At 55.3% G+C, this 23,696-nt stretch overlaps 1 protein-coding gene across 1 annotated transcript in view; it reads left to right on the forward strand.

The window, feature by feature from the left end:
- The window catches only part of COL4A2 (collagen type IV alpha 2 chain), a 173,249-nt gene that overhangs the window by 124,013 nt on the left and 25,540 nt on the right, over positions 1-23,696 (forward strand). The window contains exons 19-29 of the mRNA XM_023253164.2: positions 167-277; positions 780-929; positions 6,391-6,483; positions 7,625-7,788; positions 11,093-11,165; positions 11,257-11,363; positions 13,140-13,341; positions 13,692-13,751; positions 15,263-15,319; positions 18,537-18,644; positions 21,988-22,209. Of these exons, the coding sequence (XP_023108932.1) occupies positions 167-277; positions 780-929; positions 6,391-6,483; positions 7,625-7,788; positions 11,093-11,165; positions 11,257-11,363; positions 13,140-13,341; positions 13,692-13,751; positions 15,263-15,319; positions 18,537-18,644; positions 21,988-22,209 (1,347 nt within the window). The remainder of the gene's footprint in view (positions 1-166; positions 278-779; positions 930-6,390; positions 6,484-7,624; positions 7,789-11,092; positions 11,166-11,256; positions 11,364-13,139; positions 13,342-13,691; positions 13,752-15,262; positions 15,320-18,536; positions 18,645-21,987; positions 22,210-23,696) is intronic.

Here is a 23,696-nt window from a genome sequence, read left to right on the forward strand (position 1 = left end):
GCTCCTCAAAAGCAGAGACCCCCATATATTAAACATTCGGACCCCCACCATCCTTCGGTGTACAAGATGAACAAGTAAATACGTGTTTGGTTGGTGAAAGTGTGCACGTCCGAGGCGGGTCCTGGACAGCGTCCTGTTCTCATTTCGAAGTCTGTCTTGATTCCAGGTGTCAGGGGTGACCCAGGATTCCCAGGGGCCCACGGGGAGCCAGGAAGCCGGGGTGAACCAGGAGACCCGGGCCCACCAGGCCCCCCTGGCACGTCCATCGGAGACGAAGGTAAAGGCTCCCTGGTGTCAAAAGACCAAACGTACGTCCCCTCGGGTCCCCGCACTGACTGCTCAGCTCTGCAGCCGGAGTCTCTTACAGACGAGGCTCAGGAGCTCTAACGGACTCAAGTGCACGCACCCATTGTCTTCCCGGGAGCGTTGGGCCTGTGACAGTGACCCTTCCCCCCGCCCCACCCCACCCCCTGCCACAGGGCCGGGCTGTGCGGTTGACAAGTAACCAGCATGATGCTGTCAGCTGGCCGGGAGGAGCGTGCACAGCCCTCAGACGTCGTGGCCACACTTACGACTCTCAGACCATTGTCGGGGGGCGAGAGGAGGGGCTTTTTTAAAGTTGAAATACGGTGATGGGACCTTCCAACGGCATCGACCCTTAAGGTCCTGATCAGACTGTAAATCCGCGAGTCCTGGTGGCCTCCTGGGGATGGGAATGCCAACACACACGTTACACGTCACAAGTCTCATGCTGCCGGTGGTCACTGTTGGATTTTCAGATGGCAAGAGAGGTTTACCAGGTGAAATGGGGCCCAAAGGCTTCATAGGAGACCCAGGCATCCCCGCGCTGTACCCCGGCCCTCCGGGAACCGACGGAAAGCCAGGGCCCCGAGGACCGCCGGGGCCTCCCGGACTACCTGGGCCAGACGGTAAGTGGAAGGAAACTCAAGAGTGGTGGTTTTCGTGTTCAGACAAAGAAGCCTGGCCCCAGTCAGATCTTTCCTGGGGTTTTTCTGCTAAATAATTCCATGAACCAATGCGGTAGGCATCACACTAGGGCGTGGCAGGTGCTCTGGGATGCAAACAGAAAGGCTGGTGATGGAAGGAGGGCACAGCCTGGTGAATCTGTTGAGTATCAGCAGGCCCGCGGACATGACCCAGTAGGGTTTGGCTGGCTGTGGGTCCAGTGAGGTCAGCTCTCCAGTGGAAGACCTGAGCCGCGCAGTCTGGAAGCAGGTGCATGCTGAACGCTGTCGGGTGTCTGTGTGGTACGTTCCATCACCTTCTTCCAGGGTGGAGCCTTCCTGCCTTGACTTGTAGCCTCTCTCCTCTGTCTTACTAACAATCCAAGCAGACTCAATAATCTGCTCAGCCCACGTGGAGCCTCTCACTGAACAGTTGATAATAGTCGACAGGAAGAGGTGACTGCGTTATCGTAACAGGAAGTGGCCGCCGTTGGCCAAGGTCGAGACGCGAGACTCTGAGCATCTGTAAACCAGACAACCATGAGCTTCTGGACCCCATGCTGCCTGGGGGTGTTGCTGAACCATAGCAGAGTGGAACTTCCAGGTTCCGATGTTACCCTGGCTCATCTTTTAGCTGAGGGTGCCCCCAGGAGGCAGGGAGACGGGCAGTCTGTCTTTGCACTTGCCATCAAAAACGGTGATCTTTGCAGCTTCTGAGTTTAAAGGGCTGTTTTCGACATTGTAAAATCCCCTAACGGGAGCGTTCCATCCCCTCAAGAGTTTGGATATATGAGACCTTGGAAGAAAACGTGAGCGCCCAATTTCTTCCCGTGTGATATGGTCCATAGTTTGTCAGCCTCCTTTCGAAACATCTGACTTTCAGTTCCCTGGCACCCTGCCCCATCCCAATAGTCTCTGGGAGCTTCCTCTCTTCGGCGAGGGGGAGCCTCACATTGCCAACAGGTAGTGTTGGATTTCAGTGCAAAGGTCAGGTTCAGATCTGTGCTTTCGGTGCTTTGGGAAGACTGCTTCTCTTTGCCATCTCTAGAGGAAAGATGTTGGGGGTTAGAGAAGTGTATCTGCACATACTCCTCCCATTGAAAAATCAGCCATCCCAAGGGCGCCTGGGGGGCTCGGTCAGTTAAGCCTCCGACTTCGGCTCAGGTCATGACCTCACAGTTCGTGAGTTCGAGCCTGCTTGGGGCTCTGTGCTGACAGCTCAGGGCCTGCTTAGGATTCTCTTGCTCTCTCTCTCTCTGTCCATCCCCCCTACCAGAATAAATAAACTTTAATAGAAGAGCTGTAAAAATATCAGCAGTCCCCTCTCTGATTCCACTTGGTGTTGCACAGATTTTTATGTAATGTGGTTCTCCGGCTCCAACTCTCCTCCGACCGGCAAAGCCAAATTGTCACATTCTTCTGGAAATTTTTAGGTGCAGATATTTCCCTGGAATTTGCCAAATCATTTGAGCAGTGTTGTCTTTAATATATTTTTAGCCTGGAAGTAATATTTATTCCTGTGACATCGTTGATAATGGCTAAGTTTCTGTGAGCATGATATTTCCTGAGCAAATGTTATCTGTTAAGTTTTCCTCTCTGGGAACAGAACATGATGTGTTAAAATTTTTTTAAGCACGAAGACTTGCCTCTTCAGAAGACTGACTGAAGGCTGACCTTGCCCCAATTCCTGTAACCAAATTTCGCTTTGCTAAAGATACAAACACCATCTTGTTTTACAAATCCTGCTCGGTTAAGACCGTGATTTGCTAACGTCAGTTAGCTGTAAACAAATCAACTACTTTCGTGTGCGTATTTTATCCACAAAATGCATAGAATAGTGTCCAATAACTTTTATCAGCTTACGATATTAAAAGCATAGAACTTAAGTTCTCCTTGAAATATTTATTCTCCCCTGTGAGACACGTTGTTTCCCAATTGCTTTTGTAAAGCGATCTCTTGCACAAGAAGTAGCCAACCACAATGGCCTCTTAGGATTTTTGTGCATAATGTAGTATCAGTGACCTTGATTCCCACAGAGCTCTCCAAGTCTCCCCCTGGAATGACATTGTTGGATTCCTTTCTTGTTAACCGCATTTCATCCTGCTTTATGTGTTGCTACTAATGAAAACCAGAATTCTTAGCCTTTTGCCGTTCCTGTAGAATCAAACCGTGTTGGCAGTTTTTCTTCTCAGCTAAATATTTTGCTCGCTCTTGGTTCGAGCCGAGTTCACGGAACCGAGGACGGGGGCAGTCCTGTCGTCTTCTAGAATAAGTCAGAATGCTGACAGCTTTGCTGTGGCCACTGGCCTCTTCATCCTGGAAATGTCTAAGAGGTGCACTGCTGTCCTATAGGACTTGTCTGAAGTTACGAATTTATTAGGCGAAGAGAGCACTTAGGAAAGAGGCAGGATGGCCCCTTACGACGGCCACGCCGTGCCTCTGTGACTGGATTTGCAGTGTCAGCAACACCCAGGGTTTGTGTCAAACTTAAAATGCCACATCCCTGAGATATCCGTGGTCAAACGCCTACCTGTGCTCTGCACTTCTTACAACTTCAGGAGATGTAAAATAAAGCCCACAAAAAAAAGTATTATAAAATAAAAAGGAGGCATCTGGGTGGCTCAGTCGGTTGAGCGTCCGACTTCGGCTCAGGTCATGATCTCACGGCTTGTGAGTTTGAGCCCCGTGTCGGGCTCTGTGCTGACAGCTCGGAGCCTGGAGCCTGCTTTGGATTCTGTGTCTCCCTCTCTCTCTGCCCTCCCCCGCTTGTGTTCTGTCTCTCTCTCCCTCTCTCTCTCTCAAAAATAAATAAACATTAAAAACATTTTTTAATTATAAAATAAAATAAAGCCCCCAAAGTCACCGCAGCCTGAATGCCCTTGGCCTGGTCGCCAGTGACCTGAGGAGCAGGTCCCAGGGCTCCATCTTGCTCATGGGCACAGGATGCAGGTGTCAGGCTTTCTTCCTGGGCTGGCCCTCTGTGCCCCCCCTCCCCGCTATCTCACTGGCTGTTCTCTTCAAGGGCGCCTTTGCTGGCCCCTCCTTCTCCCGCCTACACAGTCTGGGAGGTGACAGGGTTCCTTGAAGTTTGGTCTTGGGCCCTTGTCTTGTACCCCCACCCACTGGACCCCCCAGTTACGGTGACCTTAAGCTCAGGCCGTTTGCCCGCACTCCCTGTGTCCCCGATCCAGTTCTGTATTGAGCCCCCGACTCTCACACACTGTCATCCGTCACGTGGCCGCCTGGCTTGTCTCGCAGACATCTCGAACTTTGTGGGTCCACACTGAACTCTGGGTCTCCTGCCGCCCGGCTCCCCGACCCGACACGCCCCGTGCTGGGCCTCGTCCCCGCCCCGACACACACACACAGACCCGGAGCTTGGGCCACAGCTTCGCTCGCCCACACACTGGACCCATCGCCAGGTCCCACGGACTCTGCCTCTGCAGTCTGTCCACCACTTTTCCCCCACGCCCCCTGTGCTACTCGAATACACACCACGCGTGTCTGCTATAGTCAGCCTGCTCATCACCAGCCTCCCCTCAACTGACTGCAGGGGTAGCATGTAGATTTTTAACCCGTAAACTTGTGTGACGTCCCCCCTCAGAACTCCTTAATGGCTCCTTATTGCCCTTGGAGAAAACCCCAGCCCCTGGCATTCCCCTCCAGTTCCTGGCTTCCCTCCCACCTCAGGGGCTCTCGGGTGCGCTGTTCTCTCCAGATCCCCGGTGCCCACGCTCGGCCAGCTCCCTCTTGTTCCTTGGGTCCTGGGCCAGCGCCTAGACCGGGCTTTCCTGACCCCCCATTCTGAACGGGCTTTCTCTACTGCTCTCCCTGACAGCTCCCTGTTCACGTGGCACCGGCCCTCATTTGAACTTCCATGTGGGTTTGTTCACTAATGTGTGTCTGCTGTGTGTCCACGCGTAAACCGTAGGCACCGTGAGGGTCTGCGGTTTTCTCTCCAGCTGCAGACACGGCGCCTGGCTCACGCAGGTGCCGGATGGGACAGATGTTGGGCGCCCGAGAGCAAAGGAGAGTGATCATCTTGAATGCGTAGGGAGAGCGAGCCACACGGGACAGTAGTCGTCGCCACCCTTCCATAAATATCTATCCCTACTTGGGAGGCTGCTGACATTCAAATCCTGGTGTCCCTCTGCCAAGCAGTTAGCAAACGTTAGCACGGGTGTTTCCTCTCCTTCCAGTCTCCCTAGTGGCCTGTTTCCCCCTCCCTCCCTGCGGAATGGCAGCATGTGTCCCAGTGTAGGGCGGGGGAGGTCTGGATCTGGGGCTGCGAGCCTCACTGGGTTTGGCCCTGAGGACAGACTGGGTGGGGGACCCTCCAGTCCTTCCGGGCCCTGCTGGTGTCTAGGAGTGCGTGGCTCGTTCCCACCACAAGGTGGCGCTGCCGTCCAGTAGACGCGGCCAGAAGGTGGGTGGTTCTAATCCCTCTACGTATCCCTGCTGGGAATTAGCGGAGCTTCTGAGGGGCCTGAGCCTAGTTACTGGGGGTGAGGGTCGGGAAAGGGGAGGTGAGGTTGCCGGAGCCAGATGGTCCCCTGTTCTCTGCATTAACTACACAAACCCGGCTGTGCACCTGCTCCAGGGGGATCGTTAGGGAACCGAGGTAGTTTTAATATCTTATTCTGTTTTCTGTCTTTTGGGGACACCAAACTTGTGTTGGTTTTGGATTACAAGCCTTTAGCACGTAAATAGATATGTGGTCGATTACACAGAAATATTGTAAAGATACCAATTGTCCCCACGATGTATAAATGCCCATAGAATTGCTTTTTTTTTAATTATTATAGAAGAATGTGTTTACTATTCAAAGTTTGAAACTATATAGAAGACTAAAAAGAAAATACAATTAGTAAAAATAAAATCTTAAGAAACTAAAAAATAAATCACTTTTTTTGAAAAACAATAAACTAAGGGGCACCTGGGTGGCTCAGTCAGTTAAGCCTCTGACTCTTGATTTCGGCTCAAGTCATGATCTCGCAGTTTGTGGGTTCAAGCCCCACATCAGGCTCTGTGCTGACAGCACGGAGCCTCCTTAGGATTCTCTCTCTCTCTCTCTCTCTCTGCCCCTCCCCTGCTCATGCTCTATCTCTCTCTCTCTGTATCAAAATAAATAATTTTTTTTTAGTGGGATAAAATACATGGTAGAAAGTGAAAGCCTTTCCTTGGACTCAACATTTCCCAAAAGCAAAGGCTTTTATCTCTAGACTTCAATAGAAAAGCTGAACACCTAGCCCCCCTCATTTCCTTGCGTCCCCGGGAGCTGTGGCCACAGAATGGCCCAGAGGGTGTCCTGGGATGGAGTCACACCCTGTTGGGGGACCTCGCGGTAACCCTTCCAGCACTGGGTCCGGGGAGGCGTGGGGTCTCCACACCGTGCTCACCGGCCGCCCTTGGATCTTCTCCTTAGGTTTCCTTTTCGGCCTTAAAGGAGCGGAAGGAAATGTGGGCTACCCTGGCCCTTCTGGTTTCCCTGGGGCTCGCGGACAGAAAGGCTGGAAAGGTAAGGAACATCGAGAGCACCGGAGGAAGGGCGGGAGGCCGTGACCCCTCTCACTGGCTCTGACGTGAGACAACCCTCCGCGTCCCCCTGCGCCTCCTTTCTCCCACGGTGTTACGGAGCCGAGGTGCGTGGCACCCACGGCACTGTCTGAGCACCCGGCCCTCCGTCTGCGCTCCCTCCTCCCATCTGTGTCTCCACCTACACCACTGAACCTTCTGGGAGTGCGGAGCCCGCTACGGAGCCAATGAATCCATGATTCCTCTAAGGGCTCAGCGCCAAGGCCGCGTAACGAGCACCTGCGCAAGCTTGTCCGCTACGGAGTTCCCTTAGACTAGGCCTGGCTGCCCATCTCCCCAAGTTAGGGACTAGTCACCACAGGGCAGGCGCCCTGGGCTCACCCCCGCTGCTGGTGGAGGTGTGGTCGACCGAGCAGAACAAAGGGGTTTCTGTGTACAAAATATGCTGCGCCCGGGGGACGCTCCGTCTCTGGGAGGTGGCCGCCCAGGGGCCCCAAGCAGCACACCCCAACCTTTGTGGCTCACACGGGACGTGAGGGTGTGTTGGCGCCCGGGGGAGGGGAGGTGGTGACTGCAGAATCACTCACCATGGAGGGCCGCAGAGGACTCCTCCCGTGAGCCCCCGCCTGCCACCTGTGCCCTGGGGAGCACCTGCCACCAACAGTGGGTTCCCCGGGCCCGGCCTCAGGCACACAAAGAAGGGAGGTCACAGATTTCTTCCCTCCCACCCAGGATCCTGGCTCTGAACCCACTGCTCCAGCCAGGCTCACCCCCCCACCCATGGCCCCCCTTTGCCCCAGACCCTGGAGCCTTGTCTGCCCCCCGTCCCTGACCTGGGAGGCCTGTGGTGGCCTCTGGAGCCCCTGTTCCTCAGCTCCACACACAGCTCTGTAAACGGCCTGTTGGGTAACATGTTGGGTAAACGTGGCAGGGTTCTGCGTCCCGGGGAGTAACTCACATTCCTCATCCAGGAGACGGGGGTAATGGGTAACAGTCCCCCGAGCACAGGAGGTCCCCGAGTGCCCCCTCCTCGGTCCAGCCCCCACCGCCCTGGACTTCTGCCCCCGGCAAAGCACGTGCTTCACGAGCACATAGTGAGCCTTCCCGCCTCCCTCGTGTTGCAGGTGACGCTGGGGACTGTAAGTGCGCAGAAGGTGACCAGTTCATCGGGGGCCTCCCGGGGCCACCAGGACCCAAGGGCCTTCCAGGCGTCAACGGGGAGCCTGGGAAGAAAGGGAGCCAGGGAGACCCCGGCCAGCATGGCATCCCTGGGTTCCCAGGGTTCAAGGTGAGACACCAGTCCCATCAGAGCTGATAGGATGTCCTTGATGGCTTTTGTCTATTAAATGAACGCAGATTTAGACCACCAACGCTCACCCCCCTCCCAGTGCTCCATCCAAAAAGGCCATGTGCTCCGGGAGGAACCTTGAAACGTTCACTGGTGAGAATGTGAACGGCGTGGCCACTGTGGAAGTGTCCAGGACAGGCAACTCTAGAGACAGGAAGCAGACAGCAGTCAGCGGGGGCTGGGGGAAGGGGAGGGGCAGTGAGTGTTTCATGGCTCTGGGGTTTTCTGGGGGAGGTGATGAAATTATATAATAGTGACGGTTGCACAATCTCGCAATTATTGCAGTTGTTTTCGTTGCACTAAAAAAACCCCGAATTGCGTGCTTCAAAATGGTAAATTTTATGGTGTATAAATTACATCTCAAAAAAATTTTAAAAACCTAGCATTTTGGATGTAAAGCATCTTCCTTACAGAACATTCAGATTTGGTATAGAACTGATTAAGCATTTTATGAAGTCTCTCTGAACCAGATTAAAAAGTGAGCCCCCCCCCAAGTAAATCATGAATTTACACGAGTGTGTGAACTTACCTGCCCATGGATTCCTTGTGTGTATCACACCTTTATTTTATTTTTTTTTTTTAATTTTTTTGTCAACGTTTATTTATTTTTGGGACAGAGAGAGACAGAGCATGAACGGGGGAGGGGCAGAGAGAGAGGGAGACACAGAATCGGAAACAGGCTCCAGGCTCCGAGCCATCAGCCCAGAGCCCGACGTGGGGCTCGAACTCATGGACCGCGAGATCGTGACCTGGCTGAAGTTGGACGCTTAACCGACTGCGCCACCCAGGCGCCCCTATCACACCTTTATTTTAGATCACGCCTAGGATTTTAGTTCACACCGATGAAAAGAACATCTGTAGATCTTTCCTGGGCAAGAGGTTTTAACCAGTGACTTCAAAGCCAGTATCAGCTAAAGCCAAAGAAATTATACAGCATTTATTTTACATAAGAGACAATCGCAATAGATTTACAGTGTGGAAAGTCTATCATTTTACTTATTCAGCCAATAGGGGAAAAGTTGCTCAGGACACTTGACCGAGGACAGAATGACCTGGCTGTGTGACCTGGTGCCGGGGAAAGGCAGCCACACGCAGCTGCTGATACAGAAGGTTCCGACTTATAATCGCTTTGTGACACAGGAGCTTTGAGGGCAAAAGGAGTTCCAGAGCACCTGTTCTCTGCTTCACGCCTTGAGATTCCTCAGGATAACACAGTACTGTCCAACTAGAACAGTAGGGGCTATGATACCATCTCCGGGCAGCTGGGTGGCTCAGGCGATTAAGCGTCCAACTTCGACTCGGGTCGTGATCTTGCAGTTTGTGAGTTCAAGCCCCGTGTCGGGCTCTGTGCTGATGGCTCAGAGCCTGGAGCCTCGTTGGGATTCTGTCTCCTCCTCTCTCTGCCCCTCCCCTGCTCATGCTCTGTCTCTCTCTGTCTCTCAGTAATAAATAAACGTTAAAAAAATTTTTTTAAATGATACCGTCTCCCAATCAGGGAGGTCTCACCATGTAAATGCATATGCGGTGAGAGTTCCACAATTACTACTGGCCAAACTAGTAGGATCTTCGGTTGTTTATAAAATGATCGCGTATCTCCTAGAAGCCAAAAGGATCCCATTTTGTGCACCGGGGGTATCTGACATCTTCCAAGGGTACACGCTTCCCCCAGCTGTGTGACACACACACCCACGGCATTTTTGTTCAGAGACCTCGGGTATCGTGTTTGTTATCCTGCATTTAATTATATGTTTATGTGTCTGGCAAGCCTGCTACAGGAGAAATGCCAGGGATGGTTTCTGGTTTTTTACTGCCTGTGCTGCTAGAGTGTGGGAGAGTGAAGCATGGGAGTCAGTCAGTAAGTGAGTTCATCCGTCCACCTGTTTGCCCAGCACCTACAGACGGAGCGCTGTCTGTGTGCCACGCGCCCTCCCGGACTCGGAAAGAATGTTGCCCTTTTCCGCAAAGAACTAAATCAATAAATCAAGTATCTGTGGAATTTTTCAGAACAGTCCATTTCATTAGACCAACACTGCAAGTTCTCGTATTCTTGCAAATAACAGGCAAGATTTTCCAGAAACTAGCACATCACACATATTAACATCCTGGCCTGTGAACCTGCTCCTTTCTCCCCACTGAACCTAGACTGGATTTTGTGACATAAAATGTGATGTCCCTGCGATAAGCTTGTCTCTAAAGTATGATTTTTTTCCCAACCTTAATTTCAGTCTGGAAGACGAGCCGTCCACAAAGCTCTCTTTGTCGTTCTCAGTATTGAATGAGCACAAACTTGCCTCCTTTGTACGTGAAGGCTTGGATTCTAACTAATGTGGTGAAGATTTAGCAGCCTTGGGTTTGTCTTAGGTCACCGCTTCTCAAGAGTTCACGAGCATGTGAATCCCTGGGAGTTTGTTAAAACACACATTCCTGTTCCGTACCCCAGGGTGGGGCCCAAGGTTGTGCCTTTTTTTTTTAAGTTTATTTATTTATCAGAGAGAGAGAGAGAGAGAGAGAACAAGTAGGGGGGCAGAGGGAGAGGGAGAGAGAGAATCCCAAGTGGGCTCCCTGCTGTCAGCGCAGAGCCCAATGCGGGGCCCAAACTCATAAACCGTGAGATCATGACCTGAGCCGAGATCAGGAGTCAGACCCGTAACTGAGTGACCCGCCAGGTGCCCCAAGGTTCTGCATTTCTTTTTTTCAACGTTTATTTATTTTGGGGACAGAGAGAGACAGAGCATGAACGGGGGAGGGGCAGAGAGAGAGGGAGACACAGAATCGGAAACAGGCTCCAGGCTCTGAGCCATCAGCCCAGAGCCTGACGCGGGGCTCGAACTCACGGACCGCGAGATCGTGACCTGGCTGAAGTCGGGCGCTTAACCGACTGCGCCACCCAGGCGCCCCGGTTCTGCATTTCTAATGAGCTCCCAGGAGAGACCGATGCTGCTTGTCCGCGGACCACACTTTGAGTAGCAAGATTCTGGTTTTCACTATCCAGCCACGTATGGCTCCTTCTGTTAAGTTTTCATTATTTGAAATTTAATTCGGGCGCTCGGTGGCCTTTTGTGGCTGGTGGCTCCCGGACTGGACCACCAGGTGCAGAGCATCTCACGCAGGGCAGAAGATCCTCGGGGGCAGCACCAGGCATGACATTGGAGAGGTTCCCGAGCTGTGTGAGCCGAAACTTGTCATCTTCCCTGGCGTCCTTAACAGTGTGAAGGAAGCAGAAACTGTGTGTTTGCTCCCACAGGGCGCCCCTGGCAACGTCGGGCCTCCAGGGCCCAAAGGGGTGAAGGGCGATTCTCGGGCAATCACCACCAAAGGTCAGTCTTCGGGGTCTGGCAGTTCCGGGACCCGCAGTCCTTCCGTGGCAGCACCTGGGTGAGTACAGTCACACCTCAAATCCCTTCCCAGGTGAGAGGGGACAGCCAGGTGTCCCAGGCGTGCCTGGTCTGAAAGGTGACGACGGTGTCCCAGGGCGCGACGGGCTGGATGGATTCCCAGGCCTCCCAGGCCCCCCTGTGAGTATCTCGAGTGAGGGGCTGGGTCCACCCGGTGCAGCCCGTGTGGTTTCATGAGCACAAATCCTGTCGGTTAGGAAGCGGGGAGTTAGGTCGGAAGCCACGCCTGGAGGGAACATTCTAGGCCAACCAGTTAACAGGTGTTTCTCCTGGTGGAGGACAGAATGGGAGCCTGGGGTGGCGGCCACTTCTTCCTGAGGCAGAACCTCCTCCAGGCTGTCCCCCGGTGCTGGTGGCCGCGGCTGTCCCTCGTGTCTCCTGCCTGTGCCGTCGCATCAGCTTCCCTCCGCGTATCTGTCTGTATCTGGCACTCCCGTCTGCAGGGCTCCGCCTCTCCTTACCCCGATCGCCCTCACAGACCCTCTGTCCAGAGCAGCCACGCTCTCAGGCAGGGGCATCAGGACTCCAGCGTCTGGCGGGGACACAGTTCACCCCGCGACATTTCCTTCTCAGCCTCACGCCATGGTTCCCTGTAGCAGCTTGTCTGCCGTGTTCCAAAAGCCAGGCCTCCACTGTGCCCAACGTGGGTCACTTCCAGTGTGGCCCTCGCACGCTCCCGGTGCGCTTCTCATGGGCTCCCTGGAAACACCTGGATTATTCATAACCTAGTATTGCTTTTTTAGTTTCAACCCTGAAAACCGTTTCCAAAAAGAATTCGCGCAGCCCCGTTGCATTGGCACGCTGCCGCCTCCGAGCAGTGCCTGAGATGGGCGGGAAACAGCGAGGGGCCGTCACCTGTCAGCGCTGAGTGCGGGTCCAGCCTGGGGTCCTAGGATCCCAGCTGGGTGGGGAGCCTCGGGGGCTTGGGGAGGTGGGGCTCTGCCCTGCACGGGCTGCCGCCTGCCATGGGCGCATCCCGGCCTCATTCTCGCTTGGACAGATGGGCTGGGATTCGCCAGCATGGCTTTGCACCGGCTCATCCAGATAGGCCCAGCGTGAAGCCTGCTGTGTTTGCCCCTGACCTGCTGACAGCCATCCTCTGACCCCCTTGCCCACAGTCCCCTTATCTCTCCAATCTCTCCATTGCCGCCTGCCTTCCACACCTGCTGGGTGGTTTCATCCACGGGGAGCACCCTGCAGGGTTGTTGTTGTTTTTTTATGTTTATTTATTTTTAAGAGAGAGAAAGATAGAGTGCAGGCAGGAGAGAGACAGAGAGAGGGGGAGACACAGAATCCGAAGCAGACTCCAAGCTCTGAGCTGTCAGTACAGAGCCCGGCATGGGGCCCGAACCCACAAACCCTGAGATCATGACCTGAGCCGACGTCGGAGGCCTAACCGACTGAGCCCCCACGGCGCCCTGCACCCTGCCTTTTTGGTCCTGTCTCACCTCCTTATTTCCAGTGAACACACTGCTCCTTCTGGCCCAAACCAGACTCCTTTCTCCAACGACGTATCACCCCTGTGGATAGTGGACACGTCACACCTGCCTCATCATGACAGTGAGAACAGTCTGTCCTACTCCTGTTGATGATCTGGGCTTGCACCTAATTCCCCCTCAGGATTCTTTCCTGTGAATGAAGGTCCCGACTGAGGAGGGCGAGAGGCTTGGGAAGAAGAAAGCAAATACTCAGATTTGTGTGTCTCCCGTTGTGTCACTCGTGCACAAAACCTGCCTTCATCCCAAGCTCGGTTAGACTGTGACTGAGGCACCTGTGACTCTCCACCGTCCTTCAGCTCTGTGTCCCTCACACACAACTCGGGAATGGGAAGGAGAACTGGGATATGGCCGTTGAGGTTCCCACGTATTTTAAGAGATAAACTGAATTTCCACGCAGGGTGACGGCATCACAGGCCCCCCAGGGGACATCGGTTACCCAGGAACACCGGGCACGAAGGGCGCCCCAGGAGAGAGGGGCCCCCCGGGATTGGGCCTGCCCGGCCCCAAAGGCGAGCGCGGTTTCCCCGGAGATGTGGGACCACCTGGACCGCCAGGCTTTCCCGGGCCCGCTGGTCCCCCGGGTGCTCCCGGACAGATAGGTACGGAGGAGTCCTCTCTGTATCTTTCAGTCGTGGGACTTTCCCCTTCTTCAGCAAATGTATAAATTCCCCTGGCGTCACGGGACAATCCATGTTGCACCATCAGTCATGGGCACAGACAAACCAACGCGGGGTTTTCCTGGCTGACCACAGTCAGGTCACCCTCGGGTGGGCCTGTCCCTCCAGTGCCCTGGTCACGGGAACTCCACACACCGTTCAGGCATGTGCTTCTGGATTCCCTGCCGTCCCAGCCCTCCCCCCCCCGGCCCCCCGGCATACGCCCTTGGATAGATTGGCAACTCTCGGTTGCTTCAGAATCACCTCACCCCTGCATTGTGTCTTGCTCCCAGACTGCGATACAGGTGTGAAAAGGCCCATCGGAGATGACGGACAGAAGACCGTGCGGCCAGGTACCGTGATAGAGACCAGGAGGCTCTAGGACACTTGAAAGCCTTGGGTTTGTAAGATGGGCCACTAACGAGTGAGTGGCTGCCGTGAGCTCCCGCAGGTCGGCACCCCTCCGTCAGCTTGTCATCCGGGGGAGGGGACGCACGGTGAAACACGGACCTGCCAGGCTTCCCACCAGTGCGAAGCCCCAGGCTACGGTGCTGATAAAATACCGTCACACTTAGAGTGTATGCATACATTCGTGTGTGTGTGTGTGTGTGAGCTGTATTCGCTGGCTGTGCGTGGTGAAAACTGCTCCAGATGTCTGTCAGAAGAGAGTGTGGTCTAGCGATGAATGAGTGCTAGAAAGCACAGGGGCTGCCCGATAACAAAGGGACGTGCAGGGACCCTGTGCCAAGGCCTAGTGGTGGCAAAACAGAGGGGAGAGATGCCATCGGAGACGGGCCCAGCCGGCACAGAGGGCCAGAGTCTCCAGGGCATGTCAGGAACCGCAGTGGGAAGCCAGGAGGTGTCCAGAGTACGAAGGGCGTGCCAGCCTCGGGAGGGTTTTGAAGAGACCGGCAAAGAGGTTGGCGCAGAGTTCAGGATGCTCGTAGAACATGTGGCAGCAGCAGGTCCCAAGCGGCTGACCAAAGTTTGGGTGTGAGCCTCGGGATCAAGGTCAGGGTCGGAGACGTAGCATCAGGACATGTGGGTCTCCTGCGTGAGGTGGGGTCGATATGCGTGCGTGCGTGCAGAGCAGGAACATCACCTGCAGGCCTTCGGAGAGCTGGTGGGAACGTCCCTGGGCATGAGGGTCTGGGGGGGGAGGCCGTGCCCTCGGGACATCCTGTCCCTCTATTCTGATGAGCTGGGCTGGCCAGCGTGAGCCTCGGGGACTCCTAGTGCGTCAGAGGAGGCCAGGGACCGGGCAGACAGACAAAGCACGTCTTGGAGAGCTGCTGTGTCTGTGAGGGGCTCTCTCAGACGAAGGCCACAGTACCACCACGTGATGCCCCCACCCTCGTCCACACCGGCCGAAAGTGGCTGCAGCCCGGGTTTCATTTCTCAAAGCAGCTAACGCACACGGCCAATTCTGAAACTATTCAAAGTCACAAAGCAGAAGTCAAAGAATTCCTTTTGAAATTGCAAGCTGTCGCCATCCACTGGTGACCGTTCCCAGACACAAGAAAGGCAGTCACACTGACAGACTAGGATGGACCCAGACTAGCTCAGTTGTGCCCAGGTGTCACCCTAAACGTGGGGATGTAGCATCGCCAGCCCCATGCTGGCTTTATTGGACTGGGTCGACTTTGTTGGCCTTAGTACTGATATTCCGATTCATTGCACGGTGAAACTCAACCTTCCTTTACGTTAGAATCAAGATTCATTAAATCGTTAAGTTACTCTGATCACAGAGTGGTAGCCGGTTTTCAGGGCTGGTGCTTCTGACCTTGGCAGGGCCCACAGCCGTGAGAGTCGGTGTGAATGATCGCGCCCCAGCTTGTCTGTCTTTCTTCCTGTCTCTTCCCAGATTGCGTCGGAGGACCCAAGGGAGCGCCAGGCCTACGGGGACCCCCAGGCCCCACAGGTAAACGGGGTGTCTTCCAGCCTCCCCTTGTGTCCTTCTCATCCTTCTGGCCCCTTTGCTCATCCCCCTGCTGCCCCTGCACCCCTCCCCACCTCTGGATGTTGCCACGTTCCGCAACCTTGGCACATGACCGCAGACCTCGGTCACCTGGGTAGGGAGGCGGCCTTTTCCTCCTCACCGTGGAAAATGCATGTGGCGACTGACACCTAGTTGAGCCCCAGGCTAGAGGAGTGAATTCTTACTGCACAGAACCCAGCCCCCGCCACGGCACCAGCCTCAGTGGGCACCAAAGAGTGGCAGAGACTGGCCCGCCGCTTCCGGACTGGAGGAAGCTCGCTTCTGTGCCACTTCTCCCCTTTGGTGTCCCAGCCTTTGTGGGACGAGCCTCTGGGGGGGGATTGTTTGTTCTGGGTTTTGACGGAGGGGAACAGAAGTTCACAAGGCCAGCGGTGCATCTCGGCAGCCCCATGTGGCTACTGGCACAGACCCATCACCCAACCAAGCACCCGCGTGACTGGTGCAAGGCTCTCAGTGGCAGAGCCCAGTGTGGGAAGCTGTCCATGCCCACCTGCAGCGTGTGTGGCTTTTCAAAAAAGATAGCGGGCGGGGGCGGGGCAGCCCCACCACTGGGTGACGCCCAGATGTCTGTGTCCATCAGCCCAGGACAGAGCAGTTCAGGTCAGGGCCCCGGGCAGGTCCTCCTCCGGGCAAGGGTGAGAGCCTCGATCACTCAACAACTCGCTCGGTGCTGAGAGCGTGGGGCACATGGCCAGAGCCCTGCCGTGGGGTCTGGCTCTCACGCTAACTGGCAGCAGGGCCTTGGGCATCTCTCTCCTCCCTTGTGGAACTTTGTCCTCTTAGCTGTACCAGAGGACTAATACAGGCGTTCTAGACTCCTCCCACTTTGCAAACGATGCGCTGGGGGTGAGGTCCAGTGTCAACTATGAAGTGCGGTGCTGAGCCAGTGCGAGACAACAGTCAGAACTGGAAAGTATGTTGCCTCACGATGTGCGTCCCCAGATCCTAAGGGCATCTCCGGGACTCACGGTGATGCGGGATCCGGGGACAACAGGACGAAATGCAGAAGTGTCATATGCACGGAAAGCAGTGTTAGATGTCCCTGTGTTGTCCTCTGAGGACCCAGCGTGTGTCTTCCTCACTCCGTTATCTGCATTATCCTCCCTGCTCTAGCTCCGGACGTCTGTCCATCCGCAGGCTTTCACACGGCCACTAACACCAGGGCCCTGGGGTCAGCAGCCTGCAGAGGGACCGTTTTCGGCAGAAACTGCATGGAAGCAGGGCCCAAAATACACAGGAATTGAGTCTGAGGGGAGGATTTTGATTGCATTTTAAGGACATGAAGCTGTAAGGAGCTCGTAGAGTCCACGTGTCTGGTGCAGACTAACCCTCGGTCCGGAAGGTGATTGTGAACTTGCACAAAAGGGTCTGTGGTGCTTCCCGCTCGTGGAAGGGACGTGCCCGTGACCCCGTAGCAGCAGGACAGCCCAGAGGCCGCGTGCTGGGTTGTGTGTCCTGTTGGGGCTCGGCTGCGGCCGCCCTCAGGCCCCATGGTGGTTTCCTTTCAGAAACGGACTCACCTCACGCACCTTCACTTCAGACAACCTGAAAGTGTGTCTTTTGCTTTGTTTTGTCCTGTCTTGTCTGTCGAACTTGGTGCTCGCGTGGGACGTCCTCTGTGCACAGCCCTGTCATCCCGTTCCTCACTCACTCGTGTCACAGACTCCCAGGCGTATCGGAGTTCTGAACGAGCACGTTGCTGTGTCTCTGGGTCTGAGCCCACCCCGTTCGTCATAGAGCAGCAGGATTAGACCTGTGGAGTCATGTGTTAGCGAGAACGTCATTTGACAGCGACTTCTGGTCCCAACTGAGCCTTCCCCATCTCCACGGCCCAGCGTAGGGGTCTGTTTAAAGTCATTTAACTGTGCTGAGCAGCTGGTGATCTGAGGGAGATGTTTCATCAGTGGAATGAATCTGTGCATTTGTTTGCAGTGAGTAGAGGTGAGCTTGTGTCCTCACCCCGTGTGACCTCCCGAGTCCAGCCTTGCCTCGACGGGAGTGTCAGGGAATGGGGCCCCAGAGGGGGCCTGCTGGGTGCCACACGTGGCCCCCTGCTCCCCTGCCCCAAGGGAAGGGTGCCCACAATTCTCTCATGACATCTTTCTGTCCCCACATAGAAAAATATTGAGAATTCCAGGAGGCTGGCTTTGGCCCCGTCTACGTGATGGCAAAGCTCCAGCCCAGCCTCATACTTTCAAGGGCATCTCTAACGGGATGGCAGCTGGAGAAGCTAGAACCCCTAGTGAACCTACAGACCTCTCCGCCCATCCCCTCGCCGGCCCCTGCCCTGCACGCTGCCTCGCACCCGGCAGGGAGGAGGCTGCTGCTCTCACTAGTGTTTGCAGGGAATCTCGGTGATTCCCGGTGCCCGGCCACCTGCAGTAGGCAGGTGTACTGGATGTGGTTTCCGAGAACCTCTGATGGAAGGGAATCTCTGAGGCTTGGACCAGACAGACACAGAGATGCCCGGGGAAAAATCCCTCAAGTTTGCTTCCCATGGGAAAGGATTCAGGTCAACAACGTCCGGCAGCAAAGAATTAGTTCATTTATTTGGTGTGAGGTTTCGTCTGGTTTTGAGTCTAACACATTCATTACAAGTAGTATAAGTCAACATCTCTCAAATCTGGATAAATTGGCTCTGGATGCAGCAAACTCGAGGGAAGACTTCAAGTGAATTCTGGTAGCGACTGACCAATACAGCTGCCGTGGTCTGTGGGGTTTGCAGTGGGATGTGGCCAGAGGTCGGAAGTGCCCAGTGTTGAGGGGCGCCTGGGGGGGCTCAGGTGGTTAAGCATCCGACTCTCGATTTCAGCTCAGGTCGTTTTCTCACAGTTCGTGGGATCAAGCCCTGAGGCAGGCTCTGTGCTAACAGCGAGGAGCCTGCTTTGGATTCTCTCTCTCTCTCTCTCTCTCTGTCTCTCTCTCTCTCTGTCTCTGCCCCTCCTCCGCTTGCACTCTCACTCTCTCTTTCAAAATAAACTTAAGAAAAGTATGTGGCATTTTACATTCACATTCCCCGTCCTCATCATTTCCTAGACCATGCTAAGTCAGGTGCTAGACCTGACCGTCTTCCACGCATTTCCGGCTGGGGTTGCACATGGGGCTCTGACCTGTGTCCTGCTTTCTTCGGTTTGCTTAGGTGCCAAGGGCCTCCCAGGGATACCAGGACCCTCAGGAGCTGACGGAGTACCAGGGCTCAAGGGTCTCCCAGGAGACCCAGGTCGTGAAGGATTCCCAGGACCCCCAGGTAAGGCAGGGGCGGACCCCCACACGACCCTTAGGTTCGGGAAATGACTGTGTGTGGCATGGGTGCCCCAGCTCTATTGTCTTTGGACACTTAGAAGCTTTCAACGTGTGCTCAGTGACCACTTTGTTCTTGCGGTTGGGAAATTAAATGCTTGACGTTCCCATCACTAATGTCCTGCTGGAGTTTGCATGAGACCACTGCAGCTCCCGGAGGAGAAAAGAGGTGGGTGTGCAGAGCGATGTCCTCTGGTTGGTGTGAAACATTCTGAGGGCAACACAACGCTCCCCTCTTCTGGGACTGTCAAAGGCATGGAGCCCTCGGTCATCCATTCCAATCTGCTGATCACGCACCAGACACCACACAAAGGACACCTGTGTCCACTTTTCACGGCACTGCCTGCTCACTCTTCAGTGGGCGCTTGTCTGAGCAAATGGTTCCATCTACATTTGACGCGGCAAAGAATTACAGAAACCGTGGGTGGCTAAGAGAGCATAAGACGGCAGGGAGTGAGCGTGTTGCCAGTAACTGATTGTGGGGAGACGTGTCGGCACTCCCACTGACATGGTCCCGTGTCCCCAAGCACCCTCCGACACAGTCCCGTGTCCCCAAGCACCCGCCGACACGGTCCCATGTCCCCAAGCACCCCCTGGCACAGTCCCATGTCCCCAACCAAGCACCCCCGCCACAGTCCCATGTCCCCAAGCACCCCCCGGCACGGTCCCGTGTGCCCAAGCACAGGTGCCCCGTGCAGTTGTGGCTCCAGCAGTGTGAGTGGACATGGCTGTGTTACTTGGTGTGCAGAGGCACACAGTTTTAGAATCATGTTATTTTTTTTAAACATTTTTTTTAACGTTTATTTATTTTTGAGACAGAGACAGAGCATGAACGGGGGAGGGGCAAAGAGAGAGGGAGACACAGAATTCGAAGCAGGCTCCAGGCTCTGAGCCATCAGCCCAGAGCCCGACGCGGGGCTCGAACTCACGGACCGCGAGATCGTGACCTGAGTTGAAGTCGGACACTTAACTGACTGAGCCACCCAGGCACTCCAAAAACATTTTTTTTAATGTTTATTTATTTTTGACAGAGAGAAACAGAGCATGAGCAGGGGAGGGGCAGAGAGAGAGGGAAAACAGAATCCCAAGCAGGCTCCAGGCTCCGAGCTGTCAGCACAGAGCCCGACGCGGGGCTCGAACTCAGAGACCACAAGATCATGACCTGAGCCAAAGTCAGACACTCAACCGACTGAGCCAGCCACCCAGGCGCCCCTAGAATCGTGTTATTGAAACAGGGACTGTGGAAGTCGCTTTGGCCCAAGGCCAGATGTCCCCTGCAGGGTCCTGGTCAGGAGCCCCTCCAGCCTCTGCTGGAATCACTCATCGGGAGGAGTGAAATCTGCCTCCAGCAAGTTCACCCCCCACACAGCTGGAGACAGAGGCCACACGTCCCCTTACACACCACACGAACGGGGCAGAACTGCCCCCAGGAGTGCAGACCGTCTCTTTATAACGTGACCTCCAGCATTCGGATTCGTCTGCATTCCCTACAAACCAGTCTCGGGAAACTAAACAGAACAGTCCAGACGTCTGGACGATCGCACAGAGCCAGGCACCGTGGTGTCCTGAGGTTTAGACCCTCAGCAGATATGTTCGGCAAAGACTGTCTGAATTTTGCCCCTTCCCTGTGTCACACTCTGGCAGTTGGTTTAACCCTAACTGGACCAGTCTGGGTCGGTCCTGGTACCTCTTCCCCCCCAGACTCACTGCTCCAGACATGGGACTGTGCCGGGGGGTGCTTGGGGACACGGGACCGCAGGGAACGTTCGCCCTGTTACCTTTCGTGACAAGTATCTCCGTGTCCTGCGACAAGAGGGGGGCGTGCTCCCTGTGCAGCGTGGGGCTGGTGAAAACCTGCACTGGAGACAAACACGGGAGAGTTTTCATGCCAGCACCAGAGGACCAGCCTGTTGCCCTGCTCTGGGGGCACCCAGACATTGAGGAGTTAGGGCACGGTCACTTCGGTCCTGTCACACATACCAAAGCAAAGTGTGAATTTCTTGAGAGGACAGTAGTTTGTTAACACCTGCTTGCCCTGCGTGGGAAGGGGACCCGGTCACCAGCTGGGTGCCAGCCAGGCGGGCGTGAGCTGTCCAGAGCGCACTCCGGTGGTAGAGACTGAGCGGGATGTGCCCGTCACCAGCACACGCGGGGGGCGGACGGTGTTGGTGGGAAGCCTGTTCTGTACTGAAACGTGAGCCCGTAAGTGAACGGGGAGATCGGGGTAGAATGGAGGAAAGGGGTAAGTGAGGAACTGGCATACTCTGATTTTGCACACGTGTCACTCTTTATGACACGGAATGTGCCACACGCAGAAGAAAACCAAATGCCCAACTTTGAAGGCTGCAGAACACAGAGTCTACTCCGGATGTCAGATCCACATACACACACGTGCCCACGATTTGAGCCCACGGTGCCCATGTACGGCTTTGAACGTCTCCATAAAAGCCGAGTCTCTACTTTCTGTGAATAAATCACATCACTGAAGTTCTGGCATTGGGTCCCGCTCATTAATACTCCCATAAAGTCCGGATCTGTTGTTCCGTGTTCCAGACACGGCCGTAGGGGTCAGCCCATCTTGCAGGCGGGCCGTGGCGAGCCTTGTCCTGGGAAAGGCCCTGGACCCCGCGTGTGGGGTCTCTTTTGTCGGGTCGACCCTTCCTTCCCAGCGTTCCACGGCCACGGCAGTAATGACCTCAGAAAGCTTTCCTCCTGAACAGACACGTGACCGTCCACTCTGAGAGTTCAGTGTCAGGTCACATCAGGGATGAGGACACGGGAAGGGGAAGTCGTCCGGGACAGGCACTGGCATGTGACAGCCACCGTGCTTCTATCCAGACGTGGACAGTTGACCGTGAAAACAATAGGGCGACTGGCCCCCTCCAGAGCATTTCCAAACGGACTGATGGTCAGGGACTTGTGACCAGGGAGGTGGAGCTCGGGCTCGAGAGACCTGGTCATGTCATTCTCACCCCAGGTCTCTGTCCCCACTTGCACATATAACTTGGAAGGTCCATAGAAGCCATTCTTTGGGGATTATTTGATCAACAAGGGAGCCCATCAAATAGGAAGATTCGTATCCAAGAAGCAGGTGGTTCTAAAGGCCTTCACGTTAGCCAAATGGTAGGGCTGGGGGCCAGATGGCAGAGGGGGCAGAACGCTGTGGTCCCAAGGTAAGTGATGGGACCGGGGCTTGAGCCGAGGCCCCCCCGACTGCAAATCTGCTGTCTCCGGCCTCTCTCCTATACCTCTCTTGGGCCATCACGGTACTAACCTGTGTTTCCTTTCAGGGTTCGTGGGGCCCCGAGGATCCAAAGGTGTGGTGGGCCTCCGTGGCCCAGATGGACACCCAGGTCCCACCGGTCTGCCGGGGCCTGTCGGGCCCCCAGGGGACAGGGGCCTTCCCGGAGAAGTTCTGGGAGCCCAGCCTGGGCCCAGGGGAGATGCTGGGCTCCCCGGACACCCTGGGCTGAAAGGCCCTCCGGGAGAGAGAGGTCCACCTGGATTCCGGGGTAAGTCCTGGCGGTGGGAGGAGAGCGGGGGGCCTGATCCCACCACACCGTGGGTTCCGAGTGTGGGTCTGAAATCCCTCCTGAGGATTTGATCAGAAGCCACAGCACACGTGGTTTCTGCCCCATGCTCAGTACCAATAGTTCCTTCGAAACGGGTTAGGACGGTCATCAGCGTCCTGTGACTTACCTTTTCACAGCCAAGAAAGATGGCCATTTGAGACTCACAGGTGCAGATTAATGAGACACACCCTCTGCTCTCCAGCGGGGCGTGAATGGGGGGCGGGGGGGCTCGCTGGTGCTTTCAGGGAATGTGTTTGGGTGGTGAGAAGAGAGGAGGGCCAAGCTTGGGAAGAGGGCGAGGCAGGAGACAGAACTGAGCTGGGACACGCTTTAACTGGATGGTGTAAAAACGGACCGGTGTAAAACGTTGCTTTTTAATTTTTTTAAATTGTTTAATGTTTATTTTTGAGAGACAGAGACAGAGCACAAGTGGGGGAAGGGCAGAGACAGAGGGAGACACAGAATCCGAAGCAGGCTCCAGGCTCTGAGCTGTCGGCACGGAGCCCGACGTGGGGCTCGAACCAACAATCCGCGAGATCATGACCTGAGCCGAAGTTGGACGCTTAAGCGACGGAGCCCCCCAGGCGCCCCTCATGTAAAACACTTAAGTGTTCCCAATATCCTCAGTGCACGTTTAGCAAAGTGGGAAGGCTGCTGGCTGAGGAGTGAAGTACCCAATCTATGCAGAGCTGGCATTGAGAACCGCAGACGCCCTCCGTCTATGAACGACCGTCACTAAAGACCAAGCATTTCTGTTCAGTGCACCGCGCACGGGAGACACCAGGCCAGTGGTGCTCCTGTTCAGATACCCAGATGCAGGCAGACCCGTGACTTTGCGTATCCACCACATGTCTGCTCCCAAACCCGGGCGGAAGGGGCTTCCTGTGGGTCAGGGAGCGGGCGTCCCGTCCTCCAGTGCCATCAGACCTCGCCCGGCATCCTTTACACGAACACTCGGGCGGGTGAAGCCGGTTGTCCACAGGCAGGCGAATTCAGCAAGCTCAGGAGAGCAATGGTGTTTGGGGGAGCCCGTCAGGCTCTAGGAGGCCTGGGGCTGGGGCGGGGAGGGGAGACGGGGCAGGTGGGTTTCCATGTTGATCACGCCTACCCTGTCGGCTGGCCAGGAGAACCCCCAGCGTGGGGGCCGGGCTTCCCCTAAAGACCCATGGGGAGGAGGCCCAAAGAATGGAAGGAGGAGCCTAAGAGGGCTAGAGTGCACACACCCGTGCTCACACACAATTCACACACCCATGTGCGTGCACACACATGCTCATGCACCCACATGCTCATATATACGTGCTCGTGTGCATGTATCCACACATGTGTATACACACATACCTGCTTGTGCATACATGATGACAGAGACCCACACGTGTGTGCCCACACGCTCTCACACACACGATCACCCTCTTACGCACAGCCAATCA

Source organism: Felis catus, chromosome A1 (genome assembly GCF_018350175.1).
Source record: "Felis catus isolate Fca126 chromosome A1, F.catus_Fca126_mat1.0, whole genome shotgun sequence".
Lineage (NCBI taxonomy): Eukaryota > Metazoa > Chordata > Mammalia > Carnivora > Felidae > Felis > Felis catus.